The 27,500-nt window shown below is 45.2% G+C and overlaps 1 protein-coding gene across 1 annotated transcript in view; it reads right to left on the reverse strand.

Annotated features, from left to right (window-relative positions):
- Nucleotides 1-27,500, reverse strand: part of NDRG3 (NDRG family member 3) — a gene marked incomplete in the record, with an annotated part of 646,357 nt that overhangs the window by 171,182 nt on the left and 447,675 nt on the right. The window contains 1 exon segment of the mRNA XM_044090166.1: nucleotides 17,803-17,868. Coding sequence (XP_043946101.1) covers nucleotides 17,803-17,868 — 66 coding nt within the window.

Here is a 27,500-nt window from a genome sequence, read left to right on the forward strand (position 1 = left end):
TGATTAAGAGTCAGGCTAGAAACCACCTTAGACATAAAAAAAGGGAATGGTTCTCAGAGAGATGATCTGCATGGAAAATAAGAAAAGGCTCCACAGCCATCAAAGCTTGCAGCTCCGAAACCCTCCTTGCTGAAGTTATATCCAAACGGAAGGCAGTCTTCTAAGGGAGAAACTTTAAATCTGCAGTGGCAGCTGGCTCAAAAGGAGGAAGAGCGAGTTTCTCTAGAATAAAATTAAGATCCCAGGCTGGAGTAGGTGCCCTTCTGGGAGGTTTTAAGTTGCAAGCACCTCTGAGAAACATTTTCATCAGGGGATGAAAGAAAATGGGTTGCTCAAAAGAACAATGAGCAGAAATGGCTGAAGCATGGATTTTGATAGAGGAAAAAGAAAGACCACCCTGAAGCAAATCAGCCAAGTATTCCAGGATCAGAGGAAGAGTAGGCCGAGAAGATGATTCCCCTCTAGCCTGCATCCAATGAGAGAATCTTTCCCATTTGCCAGCGTAGGACTTCCTAGTGCTAGGCCTCCTGAAGTACACTGACCACCTGCTGGAAAGGGAAGAAGAAATGGATTGATTCATACAATGAGCCATGCTGCCAAATGGAGAGACTGAAGAAGACGATGTAGACTGTTTCCCCCTTCCTGAACCAAAAGATCTGGTTTCAGAGGGAGATGCCAATGAGGAAATTGAGAGAGACTGAGAAGCAGTGGATACCAATGCTGTCTGGGCCAGTCTGGCTCTATGAGAATAGTCCTTGATCTTTCATCCCTGATCTTCAATAATACTCTAGGAAGAAGAGGAAGAGGAGGGAAGGCATAAAACTGACAGAAGCATCCAAGGAAAGGACAGAGCATCCACTCTCCAGGCCTTGCTGTGATGCTGTCTGGTGCAAAAAAGTGGCAAGAAGGTGGTTGCCTGGGGAGGAGAAAAGATCCACCTGAGGAGTGCCCCAACTTTGAATGATGCTGTAAAAGATAGATCTGTTCAGTTGCCACTTGTGAAGATCTAGGGTCTGTCTGCTCAACTGGTTTGCCAAAACATTGAGTCTCCATGGAAGAAACTGAGCTAGGAAATACAGGGCCAAGGATGCTGCTATGGTCCAGAAAATCATGCTCTGTCGGCACAGGGGGTAAGAATGAGTCCCTCCCTGTTTGTTGATGTACCACATGACTGTGGTGTTGTCTGTTCTGACAAGCAGAGTTCCTGGAGACAGAAGATGCTTGAAAGCTAGTAAGGCCTGCTGAACTGCTATCAACTCCTTTACGTTTATGTGCAGGTGCATCTGCGGGGCGTTCCAACATCCCTGTATGCATCTGCCATCCAGGTGGGCTCCCAAGGCGTAGTCCGATGCGTCCATGGTAAGAACATGAATGGTAGGAGGTGGGCGAAAAGGTATGCCTTTGTTTTGTAGACAGGCTGTCGCCCACCAACGAAACTCTGTCTGCAGACATGGAAGCAGAGGAATTATCATATCCAGGTCCTGTGTGTGTTGACACCAAAGGTTCTTGAGGTACCACTGCATATGGAATCATGAGAATGCAAGAGGCCATGTATCCCAGAGCTTGCAGGTATTTCCCTGCAGGGAGCTGGGACATGCTTGCCAAATCCTTGACGTAAACTGAAAGAGCTGCCTGCTTCTCCTGGGTGAGCTACATCATCTGGGCAGCTGTATTCAGACTCGCTCCCAGTAATATTATCTCCTTGGATGGCACCATTTTTGATTTTTCCTCGTTGACCGTGTAACCCAGGGAAGAGAGAAAGTCTTTACAAATTCCAGATCTTTTAAAAGCTGTTCTTGAGAATTTGTTTGAATCAGACAGTCGTCCAAGTATGGATAAATCTGAATTTTCTTCTGCCTGCAAAAAGCAATGACTGGAGCTAGGCACTTTGTGAAAACTCTGGGAGCAGTAGATAAGCCAAAGGGCAGCGCACAGAACTTTTAGTTATGTACTTACCATAACTTTAGATGTCTGGGATCCATCTCGCCTACATTCAATATTGATGGGCTCGGAGCCGATCCCTCGGCTCCGACTCGGCACGCTATGCTATAGAGCGAGGCCTCTTATTGGCTGAGCTATTTCTTATCCCAGGATGCACCACCACTAATCCCCCAGATCTTGTTTGTCCGCATTCATGCACACATGCACAACTTGTTTATATAACATTGTTAGATGTTTCAAGATGAAACAACAGGATTCGGACCTTCTGATATCCTCTGATCTCCAAGGAAGGGGGAAGGAGGGTGGGTTATTGGGAATGTAGGCGAGATGGATCCCAAACATCTAAAGTTATGGTAAGTACATAACTAAAAGATGTTGTGATCCTATCTAGCCTACATTCAATACTGATGGGACAGCGTCCTAGCACCTAAATCCTGGGTGGCTCATTGGAAAACACTCCTGAGCACTGTGGAACCAAATGAAGCTCGTCCTCTAGATGCCACATCCAATTTGTAGTGGGAAATGAAAGTGTGCGGGGAAGACCATGTAGCAGCACAAATGTCACTAATGGCAAGCTTAGAATGAAATGCTATCGAAGTAGCCATAGCCCTTGTAGAATGAGCTTTGACAGAGGTGGTAAGCTCTTTGTTAGAATAAGAATAAGCTTGAGTAATACAGTCCCTGATCCATTTGGCAATAGTGACCTTTGTGGCTTTGCCCAATTTATTGTCTGCAAAGGATACAAACAACTGATCTGTTTTCCTTGTTTGTTTGGTCCTATCTAAATAAAAACGCAACTGCCTATGGACATCTAAAGTGTGGAATATGAATTCCGCTTTGTTAGAATACTTCGGAAAGAAGACTGGAAGTTCTAATGATTGCTGTAGGCAGAAACTGGAACAAACTTTAGGGACAAAGGAAGGATTTGGCCTGAGAGATACTCTGTCTTTGTGAAAAACCAAGTACGGAGGTTTTACAGACAAAGCTTGAAGCTCTGAAACCCTTCTGGCAGAAGTAATCGCCACCAGAAAGGCAGTCTTCCACGATAGAAATTTTAAATCACATGTCGCTGCCGGTTCAAGGGAAGGAAGTTAAGGCGTAACACCACATCGAGATCCCATGGAGGAGCAGGATGAGAAATCGGAGGTCTTAAAAGCGCAGCACCTTTCAAGAAGGTCTTACACAATCTGTTGCTCATTAAAGGTGGGTTTATAGATTCGTGAAAATTGGAAATAGCTGCCAATTGAACCTTGATGGTAGAGACTGAAGAGCCTTGATTAAAAAGAGAAGTTAGAAATTTCAGTACTTCTGATACGGGAATAGTGATGGGATCCAGGCCCCGGAGTTGAGCCCAAATAGCAAATCTTTTCCATTTGTTAGAATACAATTTCTTTGTAGCAGACTTGTGGGCGGAAGATAAGATGTGTACAACTTCTGGATCCAATGTATGACTCCTTACTATAGTCGGAAGAGGAGGAGCCAAGCCGTCAATTTTAAGGTGTGTAGGGACTGGTGGAATAGTCCCGACTGATGAACCAAAAGGTCTGGGATCTGATCCAGGAACCATGGACCTTCCAGAGCATACTTCCAAAGATAGGGGAACCATACTTGACGGGGCCAGTAAGGAGCAACTAAGATCATTTTGCTCCCCAAGAGAGATGCCTTTTGGATCACCCTGGGAAGGAGAGGAACTGGGGGGAAGGCATAAAGCAAGCCGGTGGGCCAAGGACGGGCTAGTGCATCCATGGGGCTCTTCCCCAGAGCCGGGGTGAGGGAGAAGAACTTTTTGCACTTCGCATTCAGTGGAGTCGCGAAGAGGTCGCAACACGGAACTCCCCATTTGCTGAATATCTGATTTGCAACTGTAATGTTCAGAGACCATTCGTGAGGAGAGAGGATGGTTCTGCTCAGTCTATCGGCTATCACACTGGACTTGCCCGGGATATGAGTAGCCACTAGAAAGCGTTTGGTTGACACTGCCCATTCCCAAACTCTCATGGACTCTCTGCAAAGAGGATAGGATCTGGTCCCTCCCTGTTTGTTCAGGTACCAGACAACTGACATGTTGTCTGAGTGAACGGCAATTACGCCCTGAGGGAGGTAATTGTGAAGGGCTTGAAGGGACAGAAGCACCGCCCTCATTTCTAGGATGTTGATATGAAGTAGGGTCTCTTCTGTGTGCCATTTGCCTTGGACTGACCTGCCCAGGGAATGCCCCCCCCACCCCACCTGGGAGGTGTCCGTGGTCAAAGTGGCCGCAGGAGGAGGTGGAACAAAGGGTCGTCCCTGATCCAAATTGGAGGGCACTAGCCGCCAGCGAAGGTCCCGTTTGCATGTTTCCGTGATCCATATGAGGTGACTGAGAGGGAGTTCCTGAAAGGACCATTGAGCTGAAAGGAGCCACTGGAGAATTCTCATGTGCAACCTTGCCAAGGGGACTAGAAGAACCGTGGCGGACATGGATCCCAATAGCTGCAGGACCATCCTGGCTGGGGCTTTGGACCTGGGAAGTAAGGCTCGAACTTGAGTCTGTATGGTTTGTATTCTGTCTGTAGGTAGATAGACCCGCATTTGGTTTGAGTCTATCTCTACCCCTATGAATCTTATTCGTTGAGATGGCAGCAACACAGACATTGGCCAATTGAAGGTGATTCCAAGGGAATTGCCCAGTGATATAGTGGCTTGTAGGCTCCGCAGTAGTAGATTCTTGGAGGTGGCAGTTAGGAGCCAGTCGTCTAGATACGGAAACACCTGGAATCCTAGACTTCTCAGGTGAGCAGTCACGACTGCCAAGCACTTGGTGAACACCCTGGGGGCTGTGGTGAGACCAAAGGGCAGCGCGCGGAACTGAAAATGACTGCCTCCTAGGCTGAAGCGCAGATGTCTCCTGGATGCCTGATGTACCATATGGTAATAAGCGTCCTTGAGATCTATGGAGCACATCCAAACACCTTTCTCCAGCAATGGGAGAATGGTTTGTAGGGTGACCATTCGGAACTTGGACTTTCTAACTGAGCGGTTTAGGATGCTGAGGTCCAAAATGGGCCTCAAGTCCCCAGTCTTTTTTGGCACCAAAAAGAATCTTGAGTAAGTCCCTAATCCGATCTGGTCTACGGGGACCGGTTGGATGACTCCTTTTTGCAGCAGCTTTGAAACTTCTGAGGCTGCAGTATCCAGATGACTGGGTGGCGGGTCCGGGATTTTTTTGGACTGAGGTGGGGAGTGAGAGAAAGGGATGGTGTAACCTCCGGCGATAATTCGAAGCACCCATCGGTCCCGAGTGATACCTTCCCAGGCTTTCAGGTGCTTGACGACCCCGACTGGCTCTGGAGCTGCACAGTCGGGCAATCCCTCAGGGACTGTGAAAGGCTGAAGAGCCACGAAAGGACTCGCGGTCTCCAGTGTTGCGAGGGCCTCTGCCGCCTCTGGGACGGCGTCTTCCAGAAGAATTTCCCCCTCCCCTGCCTCTGGAAGGGGAATCATCCTGCTGAGAGGGGTAAGGCTTCTGAGATCTATGGAACCACATTTTCCCTCCTCTTTTAGCCTTGGGATAAGGCCGAAAGGGAGTGGAAAATCGTGCCCCTGCAGTCAGAGTCTTACCTTCCTGTTCGCAGCGGGTCAGTGTGTCCTTTACCTTGGGTCCAAACAGGGAGGACCCATCAAAGGGGGCGTCGGCAAAGGAAGACTTAAAGGCCTCCGCGAAATGACACAGGTGGAGCCAGGCTTGTCTCCGTAGAGCAATGCCTGTACCCGCCGCTCTACTCGCCCCTTCAGCCGCATAAGAAATGAGCCTCATGGACGAGTTTGAAATGGACGACAATGTAGCCAGCTGAGAGCCAACCGTCTGGGCTACCTCCTCAGGCAGGTTACCCAAGAGGGTATCGGAAAGCTCTTTAATCAGATCCCTTTGAAATCTAGTAAAGTGCGTAAGGTAGTTCAAGGACCTTAATGTAAAGGCCGCTGAACTTAGGGTGCGCTTTCGTGCGATCCATGCTCCTAGACTCCTTATTAGGAGGATGGACGGACGTCGAAGCCTCTGCTACATCTTGCTGGGTAGCAGATGCCACCACCAAAGCATCTACAGCCACACCTTTGGTTAGAAATTCTTTTTCAGGGGGTGCCGAGAGGAACTTATTCGGATGAGCAGGCACTGGTTCCACAGAGTCTGGGTGTTCCCACGCCCGACAGATCAAATCCAAGAGCTCGTCAAGGCCGGAGACACCCAGGAGGCGGAGGGCTGAGGCCCGAAGGCCTTAAGGAACACCGACTCATCAGCAGAAGGGGGTTTGGACTGCCAGCCGCCTCGTTGTTTAAGGGCTTCCAGGATGTCTGCAAAGGAGACATCATCCGAGGATGACTTAGGGGACCCCTCTGCATCATCGAGATCAGTGTCTGATGTAAGAGACTCATCAGGGGAGTCAACGTGCTTCCTCTTGCACAATCTTTTCCTGGGGGGTTCTTCCGAAGAGGCTTCAGAAGGACCTCCAGGAGGGGGGGAAACCCCAGTGGGGGTAACCTCAGGCCCGGGGCTCCGCTGTCTAAGGACAGGGGGACTGCCAAAGACCCAGTCTCGGTATGCAGGGAAGGAGCTGGGGAGACCGTGGAGGTAGCCAAAGAAGATTTGGCTAACGCACTCCTCACAGCCCTGAAGGCGGGACCACCAGAATCCTGGGAGGGTCCCACCTCCGTGGCCACGACAGTAGACGGCACTCCCACCGCCGACGCACCAAGAGGGAGACTTGGGACCGAAAACATCAATCCCGAAGCATCCCCCCCCGGGGCCGATGGAAGAAGTCTGTGTACTGAACTCCGACCCAAGAGCCGGAGTTGGAGTAAGGGTCGGGCCCGACCCTAGAACCTCCACCGGTTCCACCAGCACCGGCTCCAACGGTGCCGAGGCTGTTGGAGGAGGAACCATAGTAGGGAGGTGGACCATCGGCTCCGAAGCCGAATGGGCTGAAGCCAAAACTAGCTTTTGGAACACCGGAGACTGGAAAAGTCTTAGGAGCACCCTGTCGATGTCCGAATCAGACATCTTGGATGATCTGGAAGATACCAATCGGGTCCGAACCGATTTCTCCATCGGCTCCAAAGGACTAGGGGACCGGCTCCCAATGGATTCGACCACTATCGGCTCCGAGAGAGAACTCAAGGCAATTTCCCTCGGTGCCGATAAGGACTTCGGCTCCGAAGGGGAAGAGTCTGAGCCGGTAACCCTCATCGGCTCCAATATCAGTGGAGCCGATGAAGGTGACCCGCCTCATGATGCCCCAGTCCTCGGCTCCGAAACCAGAGGGGTCGAGGCTGGAGGCATCGAGGCAGACCATTCCGCCCTCGGCTCCGAAGTCCATGGAGCCGATGGAGAAGTCTGCCTAGGTTTTTTGGCAGTCGGTTCCGACAGACTGGTCGGAGCCGACGCTTTCTTCTTTTTTGAAGGAGAGGGAGACGAAGATAAAGCCTCCTCGAAGGATGGCTTGATTAACCCCTTAAGGATTAATTTGTTTTTCCTCTCCCGGAGGACCCTTGATGAGAAGGCGTGACACACGCTACATGATTGGCGCCTAAACAGTAAACGCACGAGGAGTGGTCGTCCGTTATGGACATCTTAAAACCACACCTCGTGCATTTTTTAAACCCGGAGGGTTTATGCTCTTTGGACATGACTAAGTTAGAAAAAAAACACACCTGTCTAAAGAGAAACACCAAAACTTAATGGTTTAGAACAGAAATATAAAGTTTTTTTTTTTTTTTAAACACAATACAGATGTACAAGAAAAAATTCCACACAGAAAAAGAGAGAGTCAAGACCCTCTAACTTAAACGGGTACTTGACCCACAAATAAAACGCTAAGATAGCAAAGGCAAAAGGGGAAGGCCCCTCTAACTAAAACGGGAAACCTTCCCTTGACGAAATCACAAATTCCTCAACAGAACTGTTCAATACACACTCAAATCACAACAATAGCTGTTAAAACAGCTTTTGGGTTCAAAGCAAGCAAATTCCTGACAGGAAAAGCCTAAATAAATTAGTACTTAGCCCAGCCAAGTTGAGACCACGTCTAAGCTTGTAAGCGGCAAACGAGATCTGGCGGATTAGTGGTGGTGCATCCTGGGATAAGAAATAGCTCAGCCAATAAGAGGCCTCGCTCTATAGCATAGCGTGCCGAGTCGGAGCCGAGGGATCGGCTCCGAGCCCATCAGTATTGAATGTAGGCGAGATAGGATCACATAACATCTGATAATGTTGCTTGCCCACTCTGAAACAAAGGTATTGCCAGCAACTTTCCCCAACAGGAATGTGCAGATAAGCTTCTTTGAGATCCAAAGTTACCAGCCAGTTGTCCTGGTCTAACATTGGTAGCAACTGATGCAGAGTGAACATTTTGAACTTTGGAATTACCAAGAAAGAGTTCAGAATGGATAGGTCTAGGATAGGACGCCAGGTGCCTTTCTTTTTGGAACTAAGAAAAGTCTGGAATAGAAGCCCTGGCTTACCAGCTGAGCAGGAACTGATGCTATTGCTCCCAGATGTAACAGAGACAAAATTTGCTTTTCTACTTCTGCCCTTTGGTTTGGAGGAGTGTCCGGGAATCCTTTGGGTACTGGAAAGGTGTGGAAAGAAAACCTGTGTCCTAGGGATACAGTTCTGAGTACCCATTTGGCATCCGTGATGGTGACCCAGACAGTTGCAAAAAAGGCCAACCTTCCCCCTAAAGGATTCTCCGGGCATGCAGGAACAGGCAGAAGTTGGACAGAGTCATTGAGAATGTTTGGACTGAGATGTAGGCTTAGAACTTCCCGCCTTGGAAGTGGAAGCATGCCAACACTTAGACCTTTGAGGGGTAGCCACCTGTTCCCTAGAAGATTTGTAACCTCAAGTCCGAGAACGGTTCTGTCTGCTGGTTATCAAGAAACATCCAACTCTTAGAACGGTAATTCCTGCTGGAGCGAGGAGGTTGAACGTGCAGAAAATCCTTAACTGTTTACATAGACTTGGCCTTATCCTCCATCTTTTTGAGCACTTCCTCTGCTTCGGTGCCAAAAAGACTGTCCTTATGTAAAGGTACATCTAAAAGCTTAGACTTGACACTCTGGAAGGGGCTGCACCCTGAGCCAAGCATGCCTTCTGATAACAGATCCAGTAGCTGTAGCCCTGCAGGAGGCTTCTAGAATGTCAAAACCACAATGTAATGAATGCTTATCAACAAGACTGGCAGAATTCAACAAATCCTGCATATCCTTATTCTCTGCCAAAAGAGGCACATTTGCAATCTTTGACTTAATAGCCTCCAAGGTGTGCTACTGATATTTAAGCATATGAAAAAGGCAATTAGTAGACCTAATAGCAAGAGTGGCAGAGGTATAAACTTTTTTACCCCACCTATCCAGGTTCCTAGAATCCCTGTCAGAAGGAACAGGATTTTTGGTAACCATGGCCTTAACTCCTTTAGGCCCCTGAGAAATAACCTCTGGGTCAGCTAGCGGATTCTTAAAAAGAAACTAATGAGAATCAGGGACTCTATAGTACCTGTCAGGTTTCCTGTGAGCAGGAGGAACCAAATCCGGAGTCAAGGAATTTTCCAGAAAAACAATCAACCACCTCCAACACTGGAGGAATAGCCAGAGGCTTATGCTGTGGTAAATCCAAAAACTCCCTAATCCTTTTCTTAGATTGGGGATAATCCTGACTTTCCCATTTAAAATGCTCCCTGAGAATATCCAAAGTATCACCAAAGGAGAAATCCTCTGGAGGAGAAGCAGAAGAATGGATTCCTCTGCATCCGAATCCCCAAAAGAAGAAAAAAAACCTGAGAAACTTCCTCTTCATCAGCAGAAATGCTAGAAGTAGCAGAACCTGAATAAGATACAGCCTCAGGAGAGACATCCCTACCTCTTTTTGAAGGAGGAGGCTGTGAACCCCTAATATGAGTCAAAAGGTCATTAGTCATTTTAACCACTTGAGATTGAGGGGAACGAGAGGAAACTGGAGCCTGTTTCTTCACAGGCTTACGACTGGAAGATTTATCTGCAAGTCTAAAGGACTTGGGTGGGGGGAACTGGCAACCGCTGAAGTCGTGGCAGAGGTCGTCGGAATGAGCCTGCTGTCCGAAGGAAGAATGGAGGCCTCAGACATAGGAGCCAGTTAGCGGCTCCGAATCCAGCTAAAGAAGCAACATGCAGAAGGTCAGAAGACAAAATGGAAGCCAGAGTCCTGGGGGACTCCGAAATGGTCTCAACCGAGGCCTGTGGCTGAAAATCCTCAGACTGCAGGGGCTGCAAAGGCACCTCACTGGCCACCGCAGGACTGACGACCAACTTATCTGAAGACTTGACTGTCTGAAGCCTGTCGCGGTCCTTATCCTTACGATTCTTAGTGATATCTGAAGCCTGAAGACCAGTGGACGCTACACCGACAAACTTAGGCCACACTCCAAAATGCTTAGCTAAAAGCTTAGCCAGACAACTAGTAGTACGCGGACTAAAGGAAGCACAGAGATCACAATTAGTAACATGGTGGTCAAGGCCTAAACAAATAATACAACAGGAATGAAAATCTCTACGGGGAATCTGCTTTCCACAGATAAGACAATTATTAACTTTTTCTGACATTTGCTAAGGCAAGAAAAAAAGGATCCCCAACGGGGTACTTAGCTGTAGCTGACTTCAACTTTGTAGTTGGAAACCAAAAAGATAAACTGCCGACTGGCACTCGTGCAAAAAAGCTTCTGCTTCGGGCTCCGTGGTAAGGAAGACTGAAGAAGTGACGTCGGCTACCTCCTTTTGCATCAGACGTCCTGACGTCCTTTACAACTGATGACAGACGACATCATATTTACTTACCTTTGGTATTCTGGCTGATCGAGGGCTACCGGGAGCCAGATTAACCCACTGGTTAGGACTGCAACAGTGAAACACGATGAACATCTATGGTGTACTAACTGTTGCACTGGTGTTGGATGGAAAGGTGAAAAGGTTGCAACAGAGTGCCCCAACACCAAAAAAAAAAAAAAACAAGTCACAACCCTCAGATTTAAGGACTACTTGTGAGGTAACAGAATGCTCCTGCTGAGGCTGTCTGCCAGAATGCTAGATTTCACTGTTATTTGCACTGCCACCAGAAACTGCTGGGAAGAAATCACCTACTGCCAAACCCTCATGGCCTCTCAGAGGGGATAAAAATGTGCTCCTCCCTGCTTGTTCAGGTACTACATGACCAACATATTGTCAGTCTCAATCGCAATCACACCTCTGTGAAGAAGTTCCTGAAAAGCCTACAACGCAAAAAGGACTGCCCCTCTCCATTACACTGATGGGAAGATGGGCCTATGCAGACAACCAAGCCTCAAGAACTGTACTTCCATCATAATGCTCACCCACCCCAGGAGGGAGGTGTCCATGGTGACCATGACAGGAGGAGATGGAAGAATGAATGGTCTTCTCTTGGTTACTAAAGGAGACTGCAACTACCAATTAATCTGGTCACGACATACCCTTGTCAGTTGTATTACGTCCATGGGATAGGTTAGAAAAAACCTCTAAAACAGCCAGAATCCATTGCTGGGCTTTCATATATGTGGCTAGATGAACCAACCCCATCAATGATGCCACGTGACAATTCCATAACCATTTGAGCTGGGGGTTTCAAGACTGCAAGCACCAATAAGGCCTGAGCATGAAGACCGGACACTCTTGACAGTGGCAACCTAGCTATACGACTGAGTTCATAGGTTGTCGACTGGATACAATCAAACCTGAGGTGCTGAAGGTTTGACTTCGGGTAATTGACTGTAATGCCTAACTGGTCACACAGATTGAGTAAAGAATCTTTGGGCGTGATCAACTATGTTTTTGTGGGAACAGTGAGGAGCCAAAAGTCCAGGTATGGAAAGACCTGAAAACCCTGCAGCCAGGGCCAGGTTGCAACCACTGCCATATATTTGGTAAATACATGGAGGGGCAGTGGCGAGTCCAAATGGTAAGGCTCTGAAATGAAAATGATTGGCCCCTAGACGGAAGTACAAAGACTTCCTGGAGCATCTGTCTATTTTGATAGGATGGCAGGCGTCTTTGAGGTCTACTGAGCATCCAATCATCCTTCCTCAGCAGATGTAAGATGGACTGCTCTGTGACAATCTGGAACTTTCTTTTTCATGGACTGATTCAGTCTGCTCAAATACAAAATGGGCCTGGGGTCTTTTGGAACAAAAAAAGGAAGTTGGCATAATGGTTAAGGTGTTTACCTTACAGACAGAAGGTGCAGGGTTTGATTTCCACATAAGGTAATTGGCTATGCTTAAAATGGCCCACAAGGGTAGTTAGCCTAGTATGAACCTATAAAACCTATGAAAAAGGATATGAATATACCCCAGATCCGATCTGATCTGGTGGAACCTCCTGGTGGACTCTGAGGAGCTTGTGGACCTCTGCTGCTGCCTGCAGTTTCTGATGGGATGGAACATCTGGGAGTCACTTTTGATGCAAATTTGGAACTTCAGGAAAGAATACGACTCTTAGCACACATGCATCTGAGTGATGGCCTCCCAAGCTATTGGGTTCAGAGGGAAAACTACCCCTGACTACTTCCAGAGTAGAACAGTCAGGCAATCCATCAGGATCACTGGAAGGGCCCATCAGAGCATGCCTCATAGAACACCTGATTCTGTGTCAATTATGATTCTACCCCCCTGACCTCAGAATGAACCTGCTGAAGCAGTGTCTTGAGAAGACTGCAAAGACTTGCTAAAGAAAAGCTTGCCTCTATTTGGTTCCTTGAAAAGGAGCACTGTGGGGTTTCAAAGCACACTCCTATAGTGGACTGTCTTCCCATCCTGCTCACTCCTCGTTACAGTATCTATGACCTTCAGCCCAAAGGGAGAAGAGCCATCAAAGAGAGTACTGACAAAGCACGCAGTGAAGCAGTCAGTAAAGTTACATAAATGCATCCAAGCATGGTGCCATATGACAATGCCAGAGCCGGCCGCTCGGGACAATCCATCCACTACATTAAAAATGAGCCTCAGACACACTGGATATAGAAAGCAGGTTAGATGACCATCTCCAACATCTTGTGAGTCTCTGGAGACTGCTGTATCTTAATGGCCATTGACAATTCAGACATTAAATCATGTTGAAGCCTTGTCAAGTGAGACAAAGTAAGTGCTCTCAGCATAAAAGTGGCTGAGGCATAGCAGTGCTTCCCCAAATTGTCCAATGCTTGAGACTTCCTGTTTGGGAGACAGACTGAGGAGCTCTCCTCAAAGAGCTCCTTCTTGGTGGCCACCACCACAATAGCATCTACCTTACTCCAATGCGGTTGATTCTTTGGGGGGTGAGGAAGTCTTGTCCATCTGCTCCACCATGTTGGGTTCCTTCCATGCCCTCCAGAACACTTAAGTCTATAACAGCATCTGGTGTGGGAACCACTGAAAGCATGGATGGGCTCACGCTGAAGACCACCAAGAATACTGACTCATCCAGAGAAGGGGCTTCAGAAGTCCAGCCACCAAGTTGGCAAAACACCTCTAACAGATTGCCAAAAGAGTCATCCTGTGGATACTTAGGGGACCCTCTCCTTCCTTGAGGTCAGTATCTTCTGTGAGGGACTCCTCCGGGGAGTCCAGGTGTTTCTTCTTAACACATCCTCTTCTCTGAAGACTCCCACTACAGTGATGACAGGATGGAAGGGGAAGAAGAAAGCCTTGGTGGGGGTGCAGTATGAAGACGTATTGATGCAAGCTGTCCTGGAATGGACTGATGACTGAGCACAGGTCCAGATGAGAAAGGGGAAGGGACAGTGGTCTGTCCTGACAGCCCAGAAGTAGATGCAACAAGGGAATGGGTCAGTGCAGAGGATGGTCAAGCAGTCAGATCGGACTCCAGGCCCGAAGACTTTAGATCCAAAGGGGCAGAGGGAGGAAGCAAAGTAGTGGTTCAGTACCAAAGAAATAAGTCCCAATTGCATCTGTGCCTGGAAAAAGAACCTCATCACAAATTCGAAGTTTTGATGTTACTCACAAACCTAGACAACTGTAAAGTTGAGGCCACCGATGGGTGCTTGGAAGGTCTTTTGGAGGAAGACAAACTTGTGTCAGATCAGAGCTAGAAAAGCTCTTAACTGGGGCAGGGAGGGAGAAGACTCATGTGATGGGTTTGGTGGCATGGAAGGGGAGAAGGGGGAAACTGCTCTGCCAGATGGGCCCCCTTTAAGTAGAAAGGGGCTTGGAAGAATCAGAGCTGGTTGAAGGCATCGATACAGATCATCTCAGAGGAGTCAGAGCCAGTATCGGTGTTGGGGCAGCCAAGGAACCTAAAGGTCGTGGGACCTTCGGATCCAGCAAATCAAACTAGAAGGACCGGGGGACAGACTAAGATGATCTCTTTCGATCCCCTTTCAATATTGATGTTTCTCAGATCCAGCCTTCGGAGCAGACAGAGAAGCACCCGAAGACCTGGAGGGAAGAAGTCCTTTGAGGACCAACTTGGCCCTGGATCCAAACCCTTCACAAACTGAACACCCAAAGTCCAGGTGCAAAGGTCCGTAGCAACAGACACATAAGGTGTTTGTCCTACAATGGTAATTTGTGCCTGCAGACCACACATTTCCTAAGATCTTTATCCATGCTCAAACCACAGTAAACACGAAAGCTCTACACTCACTAACTACAGAGCCCACAAGAGATGGTATTCCCTGTACTTTTTGGGAATAATGGAAAAAACAAACCAATAAATTACAGTAACAAAAAAATCTACTTGCCTATCTACAACACACTTCACCCCTCACACTTCACACTATCTTAACAGTAATAAAGGGTAAGGGAATACATTTTAGGAAGAAAAGGCATTACCCTAGCAATACCACAAAAGGATACATGAAGTGAAGTCAAGACCAAGCTGCTGATATGGACGGAGGCAAACTAAATCTGAGGATTAGGGTGAGGAGTGGGGAGTTATGGGTAAAGGACTTAGAACAAAGCAAGTAGAAGACATTGTAACTGGTCAGTGTCGGATTCAAACGTCCCACAGGTTGAATCCAAATGCAGCAGCCAACATCGGCTCAATTATTTTCGGTCTGAAACACCTTAATACTATATGAACAGAACAACTCATTCTGTAAGAATGCACTATTGTTTTGGCAAAAAAAAAAAAAAAAAAAAAAGTGAAGTATAGTTCTTTGCACTGGTTGGGTGTATGGTTTCTCCTACAAAATCTCACATTTCCATAAGAAATTCCACCTTTTCAGATTCCCAAAGTGCGATAACCCCAACTCTTTGTACAGACACTTTTATCTGATAGGTTGGAATGTCACGCAGACAGACTGCCTAAAAAAAGGAGTACAGGGGCAGCAAAGGCTTTAGAAAGAATGTGAAAGTCTAAGTAAAAGAGGTGCAGACCATCCCTGGCAAAGCAGGAAGGCTTGCCAGCCATTTCTTCCCAAGAGGACATAATGGATCCCCTTAGAATGATACTAGTTATTTAGCTACTTACAGTCTACAACTCTCAGCATCATTCTTGGTAATGGAAAAACATAACACTCCAGGGCTGGTGTGGTATAGCTGAAGAAAAATAGCCCAGACCAGTGCCTTTCCTGATCAATCATATCCTTCTGCATGTCCCCCTGGGTACAGCACCTATGGTAATTCACCACCCCCTAGTCAGGTCACAACAGTATTTATCAGGATGAAGGGATATAAAAGCTCTTATGTGGATAGACAGCTGTCACAATATTCTTAATGCAGCCTGGGGAGACTGGTGTCCATATGCGTAACAAGACAGTCACCTAATACTAAACATTACGGTGGGCAGTCCGCACTCTTGTGACTTGTTAGAGGCAAGTGTACTGGATGTGCTGCTGTGTTAACTAATGACAGGGGCTTCTTAGCTTTTAGCCTGCGAGGCTTAAGTAGCATTTTCTTAACCTGAGTAAGCTGGTTTAGTGAAAGTGCTGTGGGTTCATGCTCAAGCACATGCCTGTGTGCACATACATGAGTTGTGTTTACCAAATGTGTTATGTGGGAAGCTGGCCTCCAAGCTCAGTAAATACCTATATCTCTCGCGTACTGAAGCACTATGAGGTGAGGTAGCAATAGAGTTTTCAGTAAGCATGAGGCAGTGTACCTAGTGCTAGCAGGCTGGTTACAGAAGGGGCAAAAGCAGGCCAAGAATACATATTTGCCTGATCAGCCAAACTGGTATGAGAAAAACTTAATAACTTTCTCTTTGTACACGACAGAGTGGGATAACACAGACTCGGAAAAATCAATATGGGATACGGCTAACTGATACCAAAATATAAATTGACTACTATATCAATTCAATTCACAAGTATAAAAAAATTAAAGGTGACAAAATAAGGGGGGGGGGGGGGGCGCAGTAAGGTAATCAGTAAAAAAAAAAAACAAAAAAAAAAAAGCACTGACAAAGTAAATAGTTTCCGTGCAATGTCAATAGAGCAGCCAGTCAAATAATAAAAGTATATCACATGGGTAAACCCTCTATTCTCTAGTGTAGTATCTGTAAATTACATAATACATCAATTGGTAATGAGTAGAAATGCCACAACACAACCAATTATCAAAAATTACAATCAGTAAAGTTAGCAGAACAAGTGTGCTAATTTAAGAAATGCATCCAGGAGTGCAGTCATTAAATTTATAAGCTAAAAAAGACCGAATGATTTGACTTTATGTAAAAGCACAAAATTAAAGACAATTGTCATCAACACCTCTTTCCCCCATTTTTACATGGGGTTGGAGTGTCACCTCAACACTGGTCAGTGTGACTAAATCACCTAGAGCCTATGTTCATAGGAGTGCAAGTAAAGTCAGAGGGAAGGCAGTACAACATGCCTCGTATATGACAGGGATGAAAAGGCTTGCCTTACCTGCTGTAGACCAGATTCTTGTGTTGGTTGCCTCGCAAGATAAAAACTGGTTCACAGCGAACCAAACTGAGCAAAGCTCCTGGTAATTAAAGTCTGCAAGAATCTCCCTTCACTCTTCTATACAGAAAGATTCAGGCTGAACATACATTTTACTTTAGAAATTATTGGTTTTATTGTACTTACAGAGTGACCTAAGGGGGCAACCAACTTTACCAAGCACTGAGAGACTCAGGATGGTTTCCTCAACACACTTGCATTAATGCTGGATTTAGTAGCTTCCATAACTGGTTAACCACTCTTTCATATACTACTGATTTTAATGCATTTAACATGCTGCAGTAATCCCCCTTATTGCAAATGTACATGTAAAAGCTGCAAATATGGTTGTTTCCATATTATCTCCATCTGTACGGTCCTGACCTCCACCAACCAAGCCTTCACTGAAAATGGGCCACAAACCCAAGTCATTTTTGCTACAAGTAACATTACAAAGGTCACAAGTTTTATGCAATTAAAACAGATAAAGCAACCCTGCACAAACCCAATATTAATCATTATGAAAGAAATTTAAAAAACGCTCTGTTATAATGTATAAATTCAGTAAGAAAATGTGCTACTTCAGTTTAGTTTTTCAAACACTGGATATTATGCACGTTGTGTGGGGACAGCAATCAACTGTACTGTTGGCACTCTTCACTTAAAATTACAATAGCGCTATCCCCATCCATTTTGGGACCTTCACTCTCTAACAGCTGTTCTCTTAATGTAATCGCAGCTGAAAAGATGGCAAAAGTAGGGCTTTTTTTTTTTCTTGGGGTGGGCTTTACGCACCACCATCATTAATGTGTAAATGCCAGATGTTAAATGCCACAGTCATCTTCTTCACACAAAGCAGATTAGAGCAAAAAAGCAAACTGAAAACCTTTAGTCAGTTTACTGTTAAGACTAGAAAGACTAACACCATAAAATAAATCGCTTACTTGAGTGTGTCCACAGTGTCTTCACTCATTCCAGGTACAGGCCTTTCTATATCTAAATCTCGACGGCTAGAAATAAGAGCAGAACTCAGTTAAGATTTCATTTTCCAAAATTATTCTCATTTACAACTAAAAACCTTATGGAAGAATTTAAATTAAAGTAAGTGTTCCAGTCTAAGCTAAACTCTGATCTGTACTATGAGTAGGAACAGCAATGTTGCTTTAGTCAAACTGCACAAAAATACAAATGTTTTAACAAAGGCATGGTGCATGCATACCTACTTATGCTCTCATTCACGCAAACTTATTTCTAATACATATTTTATTAACATCTCTGAAAAAAATGGCAAACCTGTCAAGACTACATTTTACCAGTACCGTTTTAAGCACGTCAGATAGCAGTACAGAAAATCTTGGTTGGAGCTTCAAAAAAGTGGGGTTTTTTTGGCCAATAAAATCAATGCTTCAAGATGAAAGTTTGCGAAGCCCTACAGAGCATATTCTGCCAGGACCTGAGACTGTAACATACAGTAAAAGTCCAAGTACACAGAAAAATGAAGAATGCATTCATCCTCCATCTTAAGCATATCTAACGAACCGGAGAATGCTTCAAAATATCACAGGATGACCCAACAGTACCAAACCACTCCAATCTAACTGACCTAAAACAAATCCACAACAAATGGGGATGGGTGATATCTGATAACTGCATAGGAAGTCAAATACCACAGGCAAAGAAAGGGTGCTGACCAGAAATTTCCCTACACATATGAACATCTGTTTCTTGATGTCCCATTTAATAAGTGTACAGCTATAAATGCTACTATCTTGTAAAGAATTTGCACGTCAAGTGATAGTTATTTACAAACACTTGAAGGATGCCAGTATCAACCACTCCACAGACTGAGTAGTTTAAACACTGAAATGATGATATGGTATCAAAGTAGACAAACATCTGCAGAAATCAAGAAGCATTTGAAGAAATGTAATCATTTAAGAGTCTGCTTCGAAATACAGAAGTAAACTTCTCAGTATGATCCAGATACAAATACCAACAATTCTCTTACTGCAAGGCAATTTAGCAAAGAATCAGAAGGTTTGGATCCAAAAGTTTTACTTATACCTTGCTGGGAGCCAAAAGCCTGAAAAATACAGTCTGCTATATTTCTACATAATGTTGGGGAAAAATTCCTTAAAAGGCAGTTTAAAAAAGTTACGTGCTTACCAGAATGTTCCATCTGGGTTGCCCATTTTCATTCTTCCTCAACTATTGGGTTCGGATACAAACCTCGCATCCGACTCAGCTGTTACTATAGCTCATGGTAATTTAAAAGCTCTCGAGCTCCTCCCTACCCACAATGAACCAAACCACACCATACCTCAGATCTTGTTTACTAGATGACAAAGAAATATTAACATAATATCCCTGACAGAAAAGCCATTATCTGGAGATCAAAATAAGGCACAATGGTGCCCTTATGAACTCTCATTCTTCCAGAAGTCTATCTTGACAAAGGATGGGAGTTGGTGGGCGGGGAGTTGAGGAAGAATGAAACTGGACAAACAAGATGGAACAATGTGTTAAGTACATAACTTTATCCGATTTATGTCAATATTCATTCATTCCTCAACTATTGGGAGAGGGTCGACAGCTAGCTGGTATCCCAGGTGAACTCTAAGGATATTCCTGAGCATGGCTGAACCAAAGGCTGCTCTTCCTCTTGAGACCAGATCTAGACTGTAATGAGTAACAAAGGTATAAGGGCTTAGCCCAAGTTGCAACTGCACTGCACATAGGTTGGTACTAGGCTATCGGCCCTAGGGCCTATACAAGCCAAGCCATAATAATTCCCTGGCCATTTCTTCCCTAGTTCCCTGTCGAGCAGGGCAATTGACGTGATCCCTGGGATGAATTTCCTATCTCCCATCCAATCATCAAGGTTCTTTTTGAAGATGGCCAAAGAGGTGCTCAGCTTGACATGTATTGGCAGTCTATTCCAGAGTATGGGGAGTCTCTGGGTGAGGAACCTATCCCTCCCAGCATGTTTTGTTCATTGTGATGACCAGGTTTAGATCCCTGGAGCGCGTGGCTCTGAGGGATTGGGATTTCTTTAAGTGTAGCATGTCCAACAGCTCTGGGTTTAACAAGGCCTTGCATGTTAAGCAGAGATTGCCGCTGAGTAGGTGATATGCGACAGAGTATAGCTGGAGTTTTTTTTAGACGGTCAGCATACGGCATCTGCTTTAGGCTTGTGATTCTTTTAGAGAGGTATTTCTGTGGCCTTTCCAGATGTTGCAGATGTCTTGTGAGGTACATACCAAATGGGGCGTTGTACTATATAATGGGTCTAATGAGGGATGAGTACAGTGGGACAATGACCTCCTTTTTTTCTGGATGAAAAGCCCTTAGTGATGAGGTGTGCCATATAAAAGGATTTCCTGACTGTAGTGGCGATGTGCTTATCGAAGGCGAGACCACTGTCCACCTGTGTCTAAGTCCCTTATCACACTTCAGGTGTTTAGTGTACTGCTACTTATGTGGTAATTCATGGGTACGTGTTTTTTCCCAAAGGGAATAACTATACATTTCTTGGCATTGAGCTTGAGCCCATGGCAATGGCACAAAGCATCTGTTTCTGTAAGGCCTGTTTGTAGAATATCTACATCATTTGGGGATTTAAAAATGGCTCCCAGTTTACTGTCATCTGTGAACTTTTGTTAGCCAGAGTCCCTTAGTGCTGGCCTGTACTTCAGAGAAGTAGATGCCATACAAGTGCGGTCCCAGGACTGAACCCTCAGGTACTCTACTTGTCACTTGTCTGGAGCTGGATTTTGAGTTGGCTACTTTTACAGTGTGGGTTCTGTTAGTAAGCCAGTTGGCAACCCATCGAGTGACGCAAGGATTAATGCCCAGCTTAGTAAGTTTATCTATGATTCCAGACAGGGGGATGGTGTCGAAGGCCTTGGTGAGGTCCAGATAGGCTGTGTGGACCACCTTGCCCTCATCCACGGCTCTGGAGACTGACTCAAAGAAATCAATCAGGTTTAGGAGACAAGATCAACCCTTTACGAAACCAAACTGGGTGGGGTCCAATGTTTGAAGTTTGCCAATGTCTTTGTTTATAAGTTCCATGATAATGCGTTCCATGGCTTTGCAGATCAGGCACTTCAGACTGATGGGACAATAGTTCCCAGGATCCAAGGTGGACCCCCCTTGTGGAATGGTATAACTGTAGCTGTGCGCCACTCATTGGGCACAGAGCCTGAGGTGAGGCTATGATTAAACAGGACACTTAGGTGAGGTGCCAGTTCATTTGTTAGTTCATCTAGTACACAGTCCGGGATGTCATCTGGTCCCATGGATGCTGTTTTCTTAGATTTGGAGAGTGCAGTTTTTTTACCTTTGGGGTCGTGATTACCAGAATTTGGCAATCTTTTGGTATTGAGATGGGACCTTTAGGGGGTGAGAGGGGGAGTGAAGTTGGTACTGAATCGATCTGCCAGGATATTGGCAAAATCCTTGGGATCAATATATTTAATGCCATTCTGCTGTAGCTCAGAGCAGATCTGAGCATTGCCATTTAGATTCTTGACATAACTATAGAATGCCTTGTGGTTGCCCTTGGAATCTTTGGCAATTTTATTTTCATAACTAGCTTTGGAGGATTTTATGAGGGATCTCAGCTGCTTACTAAGGCTGGTAAGGGAGTATTTTGCATCCTGGGATTTTCCTCTTCTGCAACAGTTTCTTCCTTCTGTTGTACAGTTTGTTTATGGCAGGGACCACCAGATTGGCTTCCTTTTTTTTTTGGAGGAGAGCATCTTGGTTCTATTTGGAATGGCACGATTCATGCACGTGTGGATGTGCTCGTACAGTGCTTTAGTGTAGGATTCAGCAATCGAACTTTCAGTTCCCGTCTGCATGGGTGTCATGAAGTTAGTCACTTCTGACTTCAGTAGCATGAAGTTAGCTTTGGAGAAGTTTTTTATGGAGGTTTCCCTACTGGGGGTGGGGTGGGGTGTAGACGTCAAGGGTGATTAGCTTATGGTCAGACCTGACCAACGAGGGGGTGACCACTGGTGTGGAGCACTGATCTCCTATGTCGGTAATGACCAGATCTAAGATATTTGAGCCCCTGTTGGGACTATGGATTAGTTGATCCAGGGTGTGGGACTATGGATTAGTTGATCCAAGGTGTTGGAATTTATGAATTCCAAGAACTGCTGGGCAAAGGTGTTGGTACCAGAGTAGTTTTCCCATTTAATGGCAGGGTAGTTGAAATCACCCAGTATTAGGGTGTTTGGTTGTATCTTAATATTTTCCAGTATGTTTAGAAAGGTATAGTGAGACTCTTGGGGCATGGTGGGGGATCTGTAGCAAGTTGCAATTTGGATTACAGTCTTACTAGTGTTAGTTGCACCTGTAGAATTTCAGATGCATTGTGTTGGGCAACTAGCCTGGAGGTGTGAATATGAACACTCCTCCGCCTTTAGTGTTTCAGTCCTGGCCTAGATAAACATGGACAAAGTTGACATAGATCTAGTTGAGTGGACTCAAAGGTTTTGGTAATGAGACACACAATTTATTGTAAACAAAAGACAGAATCAGTAAGCCACCTTGCCAAAGTTACTTCTGTAACTGATTTACCAATTTTGGATTCTGCAAAGGATAAACAGTTGATCAGATTTTCTAACTTCTTTTATTCTATGCATGTAGAAACATAAATTTCCTATGGACATCTAAGAAATGCAACACGTAATCTCCTTTTTTCAAATTTTAGAAAGAAGACAGGCAAATTAATGGACTGGCTGATTATGGATTCTGACACCACCTTAGGAAGGAAAGAAGGGTTGGGTTCATAATGTTACTCTATCCCTATGAAATAAAAACAAGCAAGGAGGTTTAGAAGACAATGCCTGAAGCTCAAAATTTCTTCTAACTGAGATAATGGCCACTAGAGGAATTTAAGGCCATGTTTTGCTACTGGTTCAAAGGGAAAATGAATTACAGCCTGCAGTACTAAAATTCAAGTCCCATGGTGGAGAAGGGTCTTTATAAGGTGGTCTCAACAGAAAAGTGCCTCTCAAGAAGGCCTTACAAAGCTTTGATGAAGCTAGGGGAGAATTCTCAATTCCAATATGGAAGCTGGAGATTGCTACCAAATGAATTTTAATGGTCAAGAAGCTAGCTCTGTGGTTGAAGACTGTTATAAAACACATGGACACTTTGTACAGGGGCTGAAAAAAAGTTAATATGTTTTAGATTAACCCAAACAACAAATCTCTTCCATTTACTTCCGTAAAGTTTTCTTGTAGAAACTTTATGTGAAGAAAGTGTATGACGGACGGGGATGAGAGCACAAGTCTGGCTAGTAAAAGAAGTGGAGAAACCATGCTGTCAACTTTAGGTTTGAGATATCTGGATGAACTATGCCTGTCAGCTGACACAGGAGGTCTGGAGTCAGATTCAGACTTCCAAGGTGGGTAAGTAGAAGCCAAAGAAAAGGGAACCAAATCTGTCAAGGCCAGTAAGGTGCACTGAGGATTACTGTGCTCTTCAACCAGGCAGCTTTCTATAGGAATTTGAGAATTGGGGGGGGGGGGGTGGATGGTAAGCATAGAGAAGACCAAGGGGCCAGTCGTGGAGTAGAGCACCCCCTCGGTAATTCCCCAGTAGAGGGATGACATCAAAGTAGCTGCTGCACATGTTTAGAGGCAATGAAAACAGATTGCAGCAAGGCTGGCTCCACTGATAGAAAATCACTTCTGTCATTTTCACGTTGAGAGACCACTTGTGAGATAGTAGGACAGAGCTGCTCAATTTGTCTGTTATCATGTTGCACATCCCAGAAATGTACCAGAACACAAATGTGTCCGTCTGAATTGCAAATGTTCTGAAAGGGAAAGAGTCTTGGAAGGCCTGCAATGCTAAGACCACTGCTCTCATTTCCAAGACATTGATATGTGTATTGACCTCTTCAGGGGACCAAGTGCCTCGGACAGATTTCCCCAGGAAGTGCCCCCCACCCAGTTTGGGATGTGCCTGGGGTCACTATGGCCTTGGGCTGAAGGGGAATGAAAGGATGGCCCTGTAGAACCTGATCTGATTGAATCCACCACCAAAGGTATTTCTTCCGTGCCTGAGTGATTTTTATTTGGGCTGTCATTCACTGATAAAGAATCTACCATTGTGTAGCTAGAATCCACTGAAGAATTCTTATATGAAATCTTGCTACAGGAACTAAAATTATGGCAGCTGTCATGGACCCCAAGGCTTGGAGAATCAAATGGGCTGAAATTTTGGTACAGTGAACTATTTTCCTGACCTAGAATCTGATAGTTCACACTCTTGCTAGAGGAAGAGATGCTGTTACTGATACTGTGCTGAAACTGTTCCTTTAAACTCCAGTATGTGAGAAGGTTCTAATGGAGATTTGCTGTCATTTGCTGTAATTCCCAAAGGAAGCAAAAGTTTGTAGTACCTGATCTCTTGCTCTTATAAATTGATTGATAGGGTGGTAATGAGCCAGTCGTATAGATATGGAAACACCCAAAATCCTTGCAGTTTCAAGTGAGCTACTACCACTGCCATGCATTTGGTGAACACCAAGGAGGGCTGTGGTGAGACCAAAGGGCAGGACTTTTAACTGCTAATGATTGGCTCCTAACCGGAAGCACAAGTACCTTCTGGACTGCCTGTTCAATTTATGTGACAGACCTTCAAGTTGCGTACTATAGCGTACATCTAGGCTTCCTTCCCAGAAAAAGGGCAAAAATGGACTGAACCGTGACCATCTGAAACTTTGTGTGCATCTACTTTATTTGTTCAAGCTGCCACGATCCAAAATTGGTCTTCAGTCCCCTGTCTTCTTTGACATTAAAAAGAATAAGTTCCAGATTCTATCTAGTCTAATGGGGCATCTTAGATGACTTTTCTAGCAGCTTTTGTATTTCTAGTGCTGCTGCTTTCCTCTGATTAGATGGAACATCAGGAAATCTTCTTGAGGATGGAGAGGGAAGGGAAAAGGGAATTACATAACCTCTTGAAGCACCCAAGTGTCTTTTTTGATATCTAGCCAGGCTCTCTGGTGCAGGGATAGATGACCACTGATTGCCTCCAGAGGGGGACAAATCAGGCCTCTCTTCAGTATCGCTGGTTGGGTCTATCAGAGAAGGAATCTCTAGACCCTTTGTTTTGCAGGTCACCCCTGCTGCAGGAATGGCATCTTAAATTTCATTTCTCCCCCTCTGCCTCAAAGAGAACAGTCTCCACATGGATCTTGGAAAGGACCCTGGGATTTTTTGAACCACATTTTTCATCCTCCTTTTTGGTTCCTAGAAATGGTCATTTGAGGGGTCGAAAAACGTACTCCCACAGCAGAGAACATCCCTTCCATCCTTTTTGCACCTGGAGTGTGTGTCCTACACTTTGGGGCTGAATAAAGACGTTCCGTCAAAGGAGGCAATGACTAAAGTGGACCTGTACTCCACACAAGTGCATCCAAGCATGCCTCCTAATAGAAATACCAGAACCTGCAACCCTTGAGATAAGCCTCACAGACGAGCTAGAAATGGACTGTAGGGTCACCAGCTGTGAGGCCACAGAAGCCAGTCTCTCAGCAGTGGTGGTCCCTGAAAGATTATGACAGTTCCTTAATCATACCTCTTTGCAAGCTAGTAAAATGTGCAAAATAGTTAAGTGACCTAACAGTGAAGGTCGTTAAAGCGTAGACACTCTTCCCAAACCTGACCAGAGCCCTCGACTCCCTGTTAGGGGGATGGACACCCGCTTAGAGATCACTCAGTGAGCTCGTCAGTGGGCAAAGTTACCCAGGAGGCAGACTGTTCAGACCCAAATGCCTCAAAGAACACCAATTCCTCTGGAGAAGGATTTTGTGATGACCAACCACCTCTAGTGATTTCTAGGAGGTCTCCAAATGAGACATCAGGTAGTGATCATGGGGATACTTCCCCTTTGTCAGAAATCAGTATCTCTGTGATAGATTACTCTGGGGAATTCAACTGCCTCCTTTTATACTTTCTCTTCCGAGTTGGTTCTTTGGTGGGATGCTCTGGAGAAGTACCAAAAGAGAGTATGATACCCTGTGGAGTAACATGGAGTGTTTGGACTGCTGTCCCTGTGGAGTCAAAAGTTGAGGATTAAGGCACAAAGGCACATGAGATCCTGATGGGACAGCCAAGGGGGAAGAAACCATCCATCTTGCTGAAGCAGAGAAAACTCTCTCCACAACCTCAAAAGCAGAATGCCCTGGGGAGAAAAGTCAATGGAGCAGAGAACACATGCTTCCTCCATACGGACTCCTTCTGCCCCAAAGGCATTCTGCCCGAGACAGAGGTCGGAGCCAAGTTGTCCAATTCAGAGGCTCTGAGGAGCAGTGACGGCTCAGACAACTTTGGTGTCAACTCCCAACACCTCAGATCTGGCAGGGATGTTAGGGCTCCGAGAGTCATCAGGATCCAAACTCATCCGAGCCAGAGTGCTATGAGAATACCGCGGAGCCGAGAAAAATATCTGCAGATCAGACACAGATGGCTTTGGCAAACTCAGATCCAAAGACTCTGAAACAAGTGGCTGGAACAGAGAAGCAGATACTGGAGGGGTAGTGTGAGCCAAAACTTCCTGTCCCAAAGGGGAAGGAGCAGAAGAACATTCATCTGCAGTTGCATCAAGAGGAATCTCCTCATCATCCTAGCCACATTGGCTTTGGTCAAACTCCTGGAAGAGCAAGAGGAGGCTAATAACAGAGACTGAGTGTTGTTTCTCCAAGAAAGGAGATGGTAACCTCAATAGTAGGGAAGTATCGGTTCCTAGGAAGAGGCATCAGATCCAAGGTGGTTGGACTCCGAGCTTTCTGAGAAGTCTGCGTCGAAGTAGAAGCCTTTGGATCAGTCTTCTATTTTTCCCTGGGGGTTCTGCTGAAGGAGTAGATTAACCACATGGTCTCTATCTTTGTTTTGGGGTTTTGACCCGCAAACTGCTTTAGAAAAAAAGTAGACCCTTAAAATAAGTTTGAATTGAAGTTTTTACAAATACAGCCATCCACTTTTAAGTGCTCTGGCCCCAAACAGTATACACATAAATCATGTGCATCTGAAATATAAAGCTTATGACTACATTGCTTTTTTTACACCCCAAAGGGCTTTTTTCCGACATTTTGCTAAAGCTAAAAAAAAAAAAAAAACTTCCTTTGACTTCATTTTCTGGTAATGAGAAATACACAGGTGTGTAAAATACAGCAAAAACGGGGAAAAAGATGAAATAAAGGAAAAAGTTACAAATGTGTAAGTGAGACTACACTACATATAAAAAGGGTACAACTACAGAAAAAGGAAGGTAATCAGAACTATGACCATTTATTTAACTTAAAGAAACTTAAGAGCTATGGATGATCATGTCTATTTTGTAAAAGCATCAAACGAGATCTGAGATATGTTAGGGGTTGATGCATTGTGAGTAGGGAGGAGCTCGAGAGCTTTAGGTTAGCACGAGTTATAGTAATGGCTTGATCGGATCCAAACCGAATAGTTGAGGAATGAATGAAAATTGACAGACCTTTTATTTTGCTAAAATAAGCAAACAGTAACAATTACACAGAAAATTCATGAAATACTGTAGGTCTGAAAGGAACCTACCGTATTTATTCAAAAGTTCTTCACAAAATTCTACAGAAGTTAGATGA

Source organism: Protopterus annectens, chromosome 12.part0, assembly GCF_019279795.1.
Source record: "Protopterus annectens isolate FY-2018-M chromosome 12.part0, PAN1.0, whole genome shotgun sequence".
NCBI lineage: Eukaryota > Metazoa > Chordata > Ceratodontiformes > Protopteridae > Protopterus > Protopterus annectens.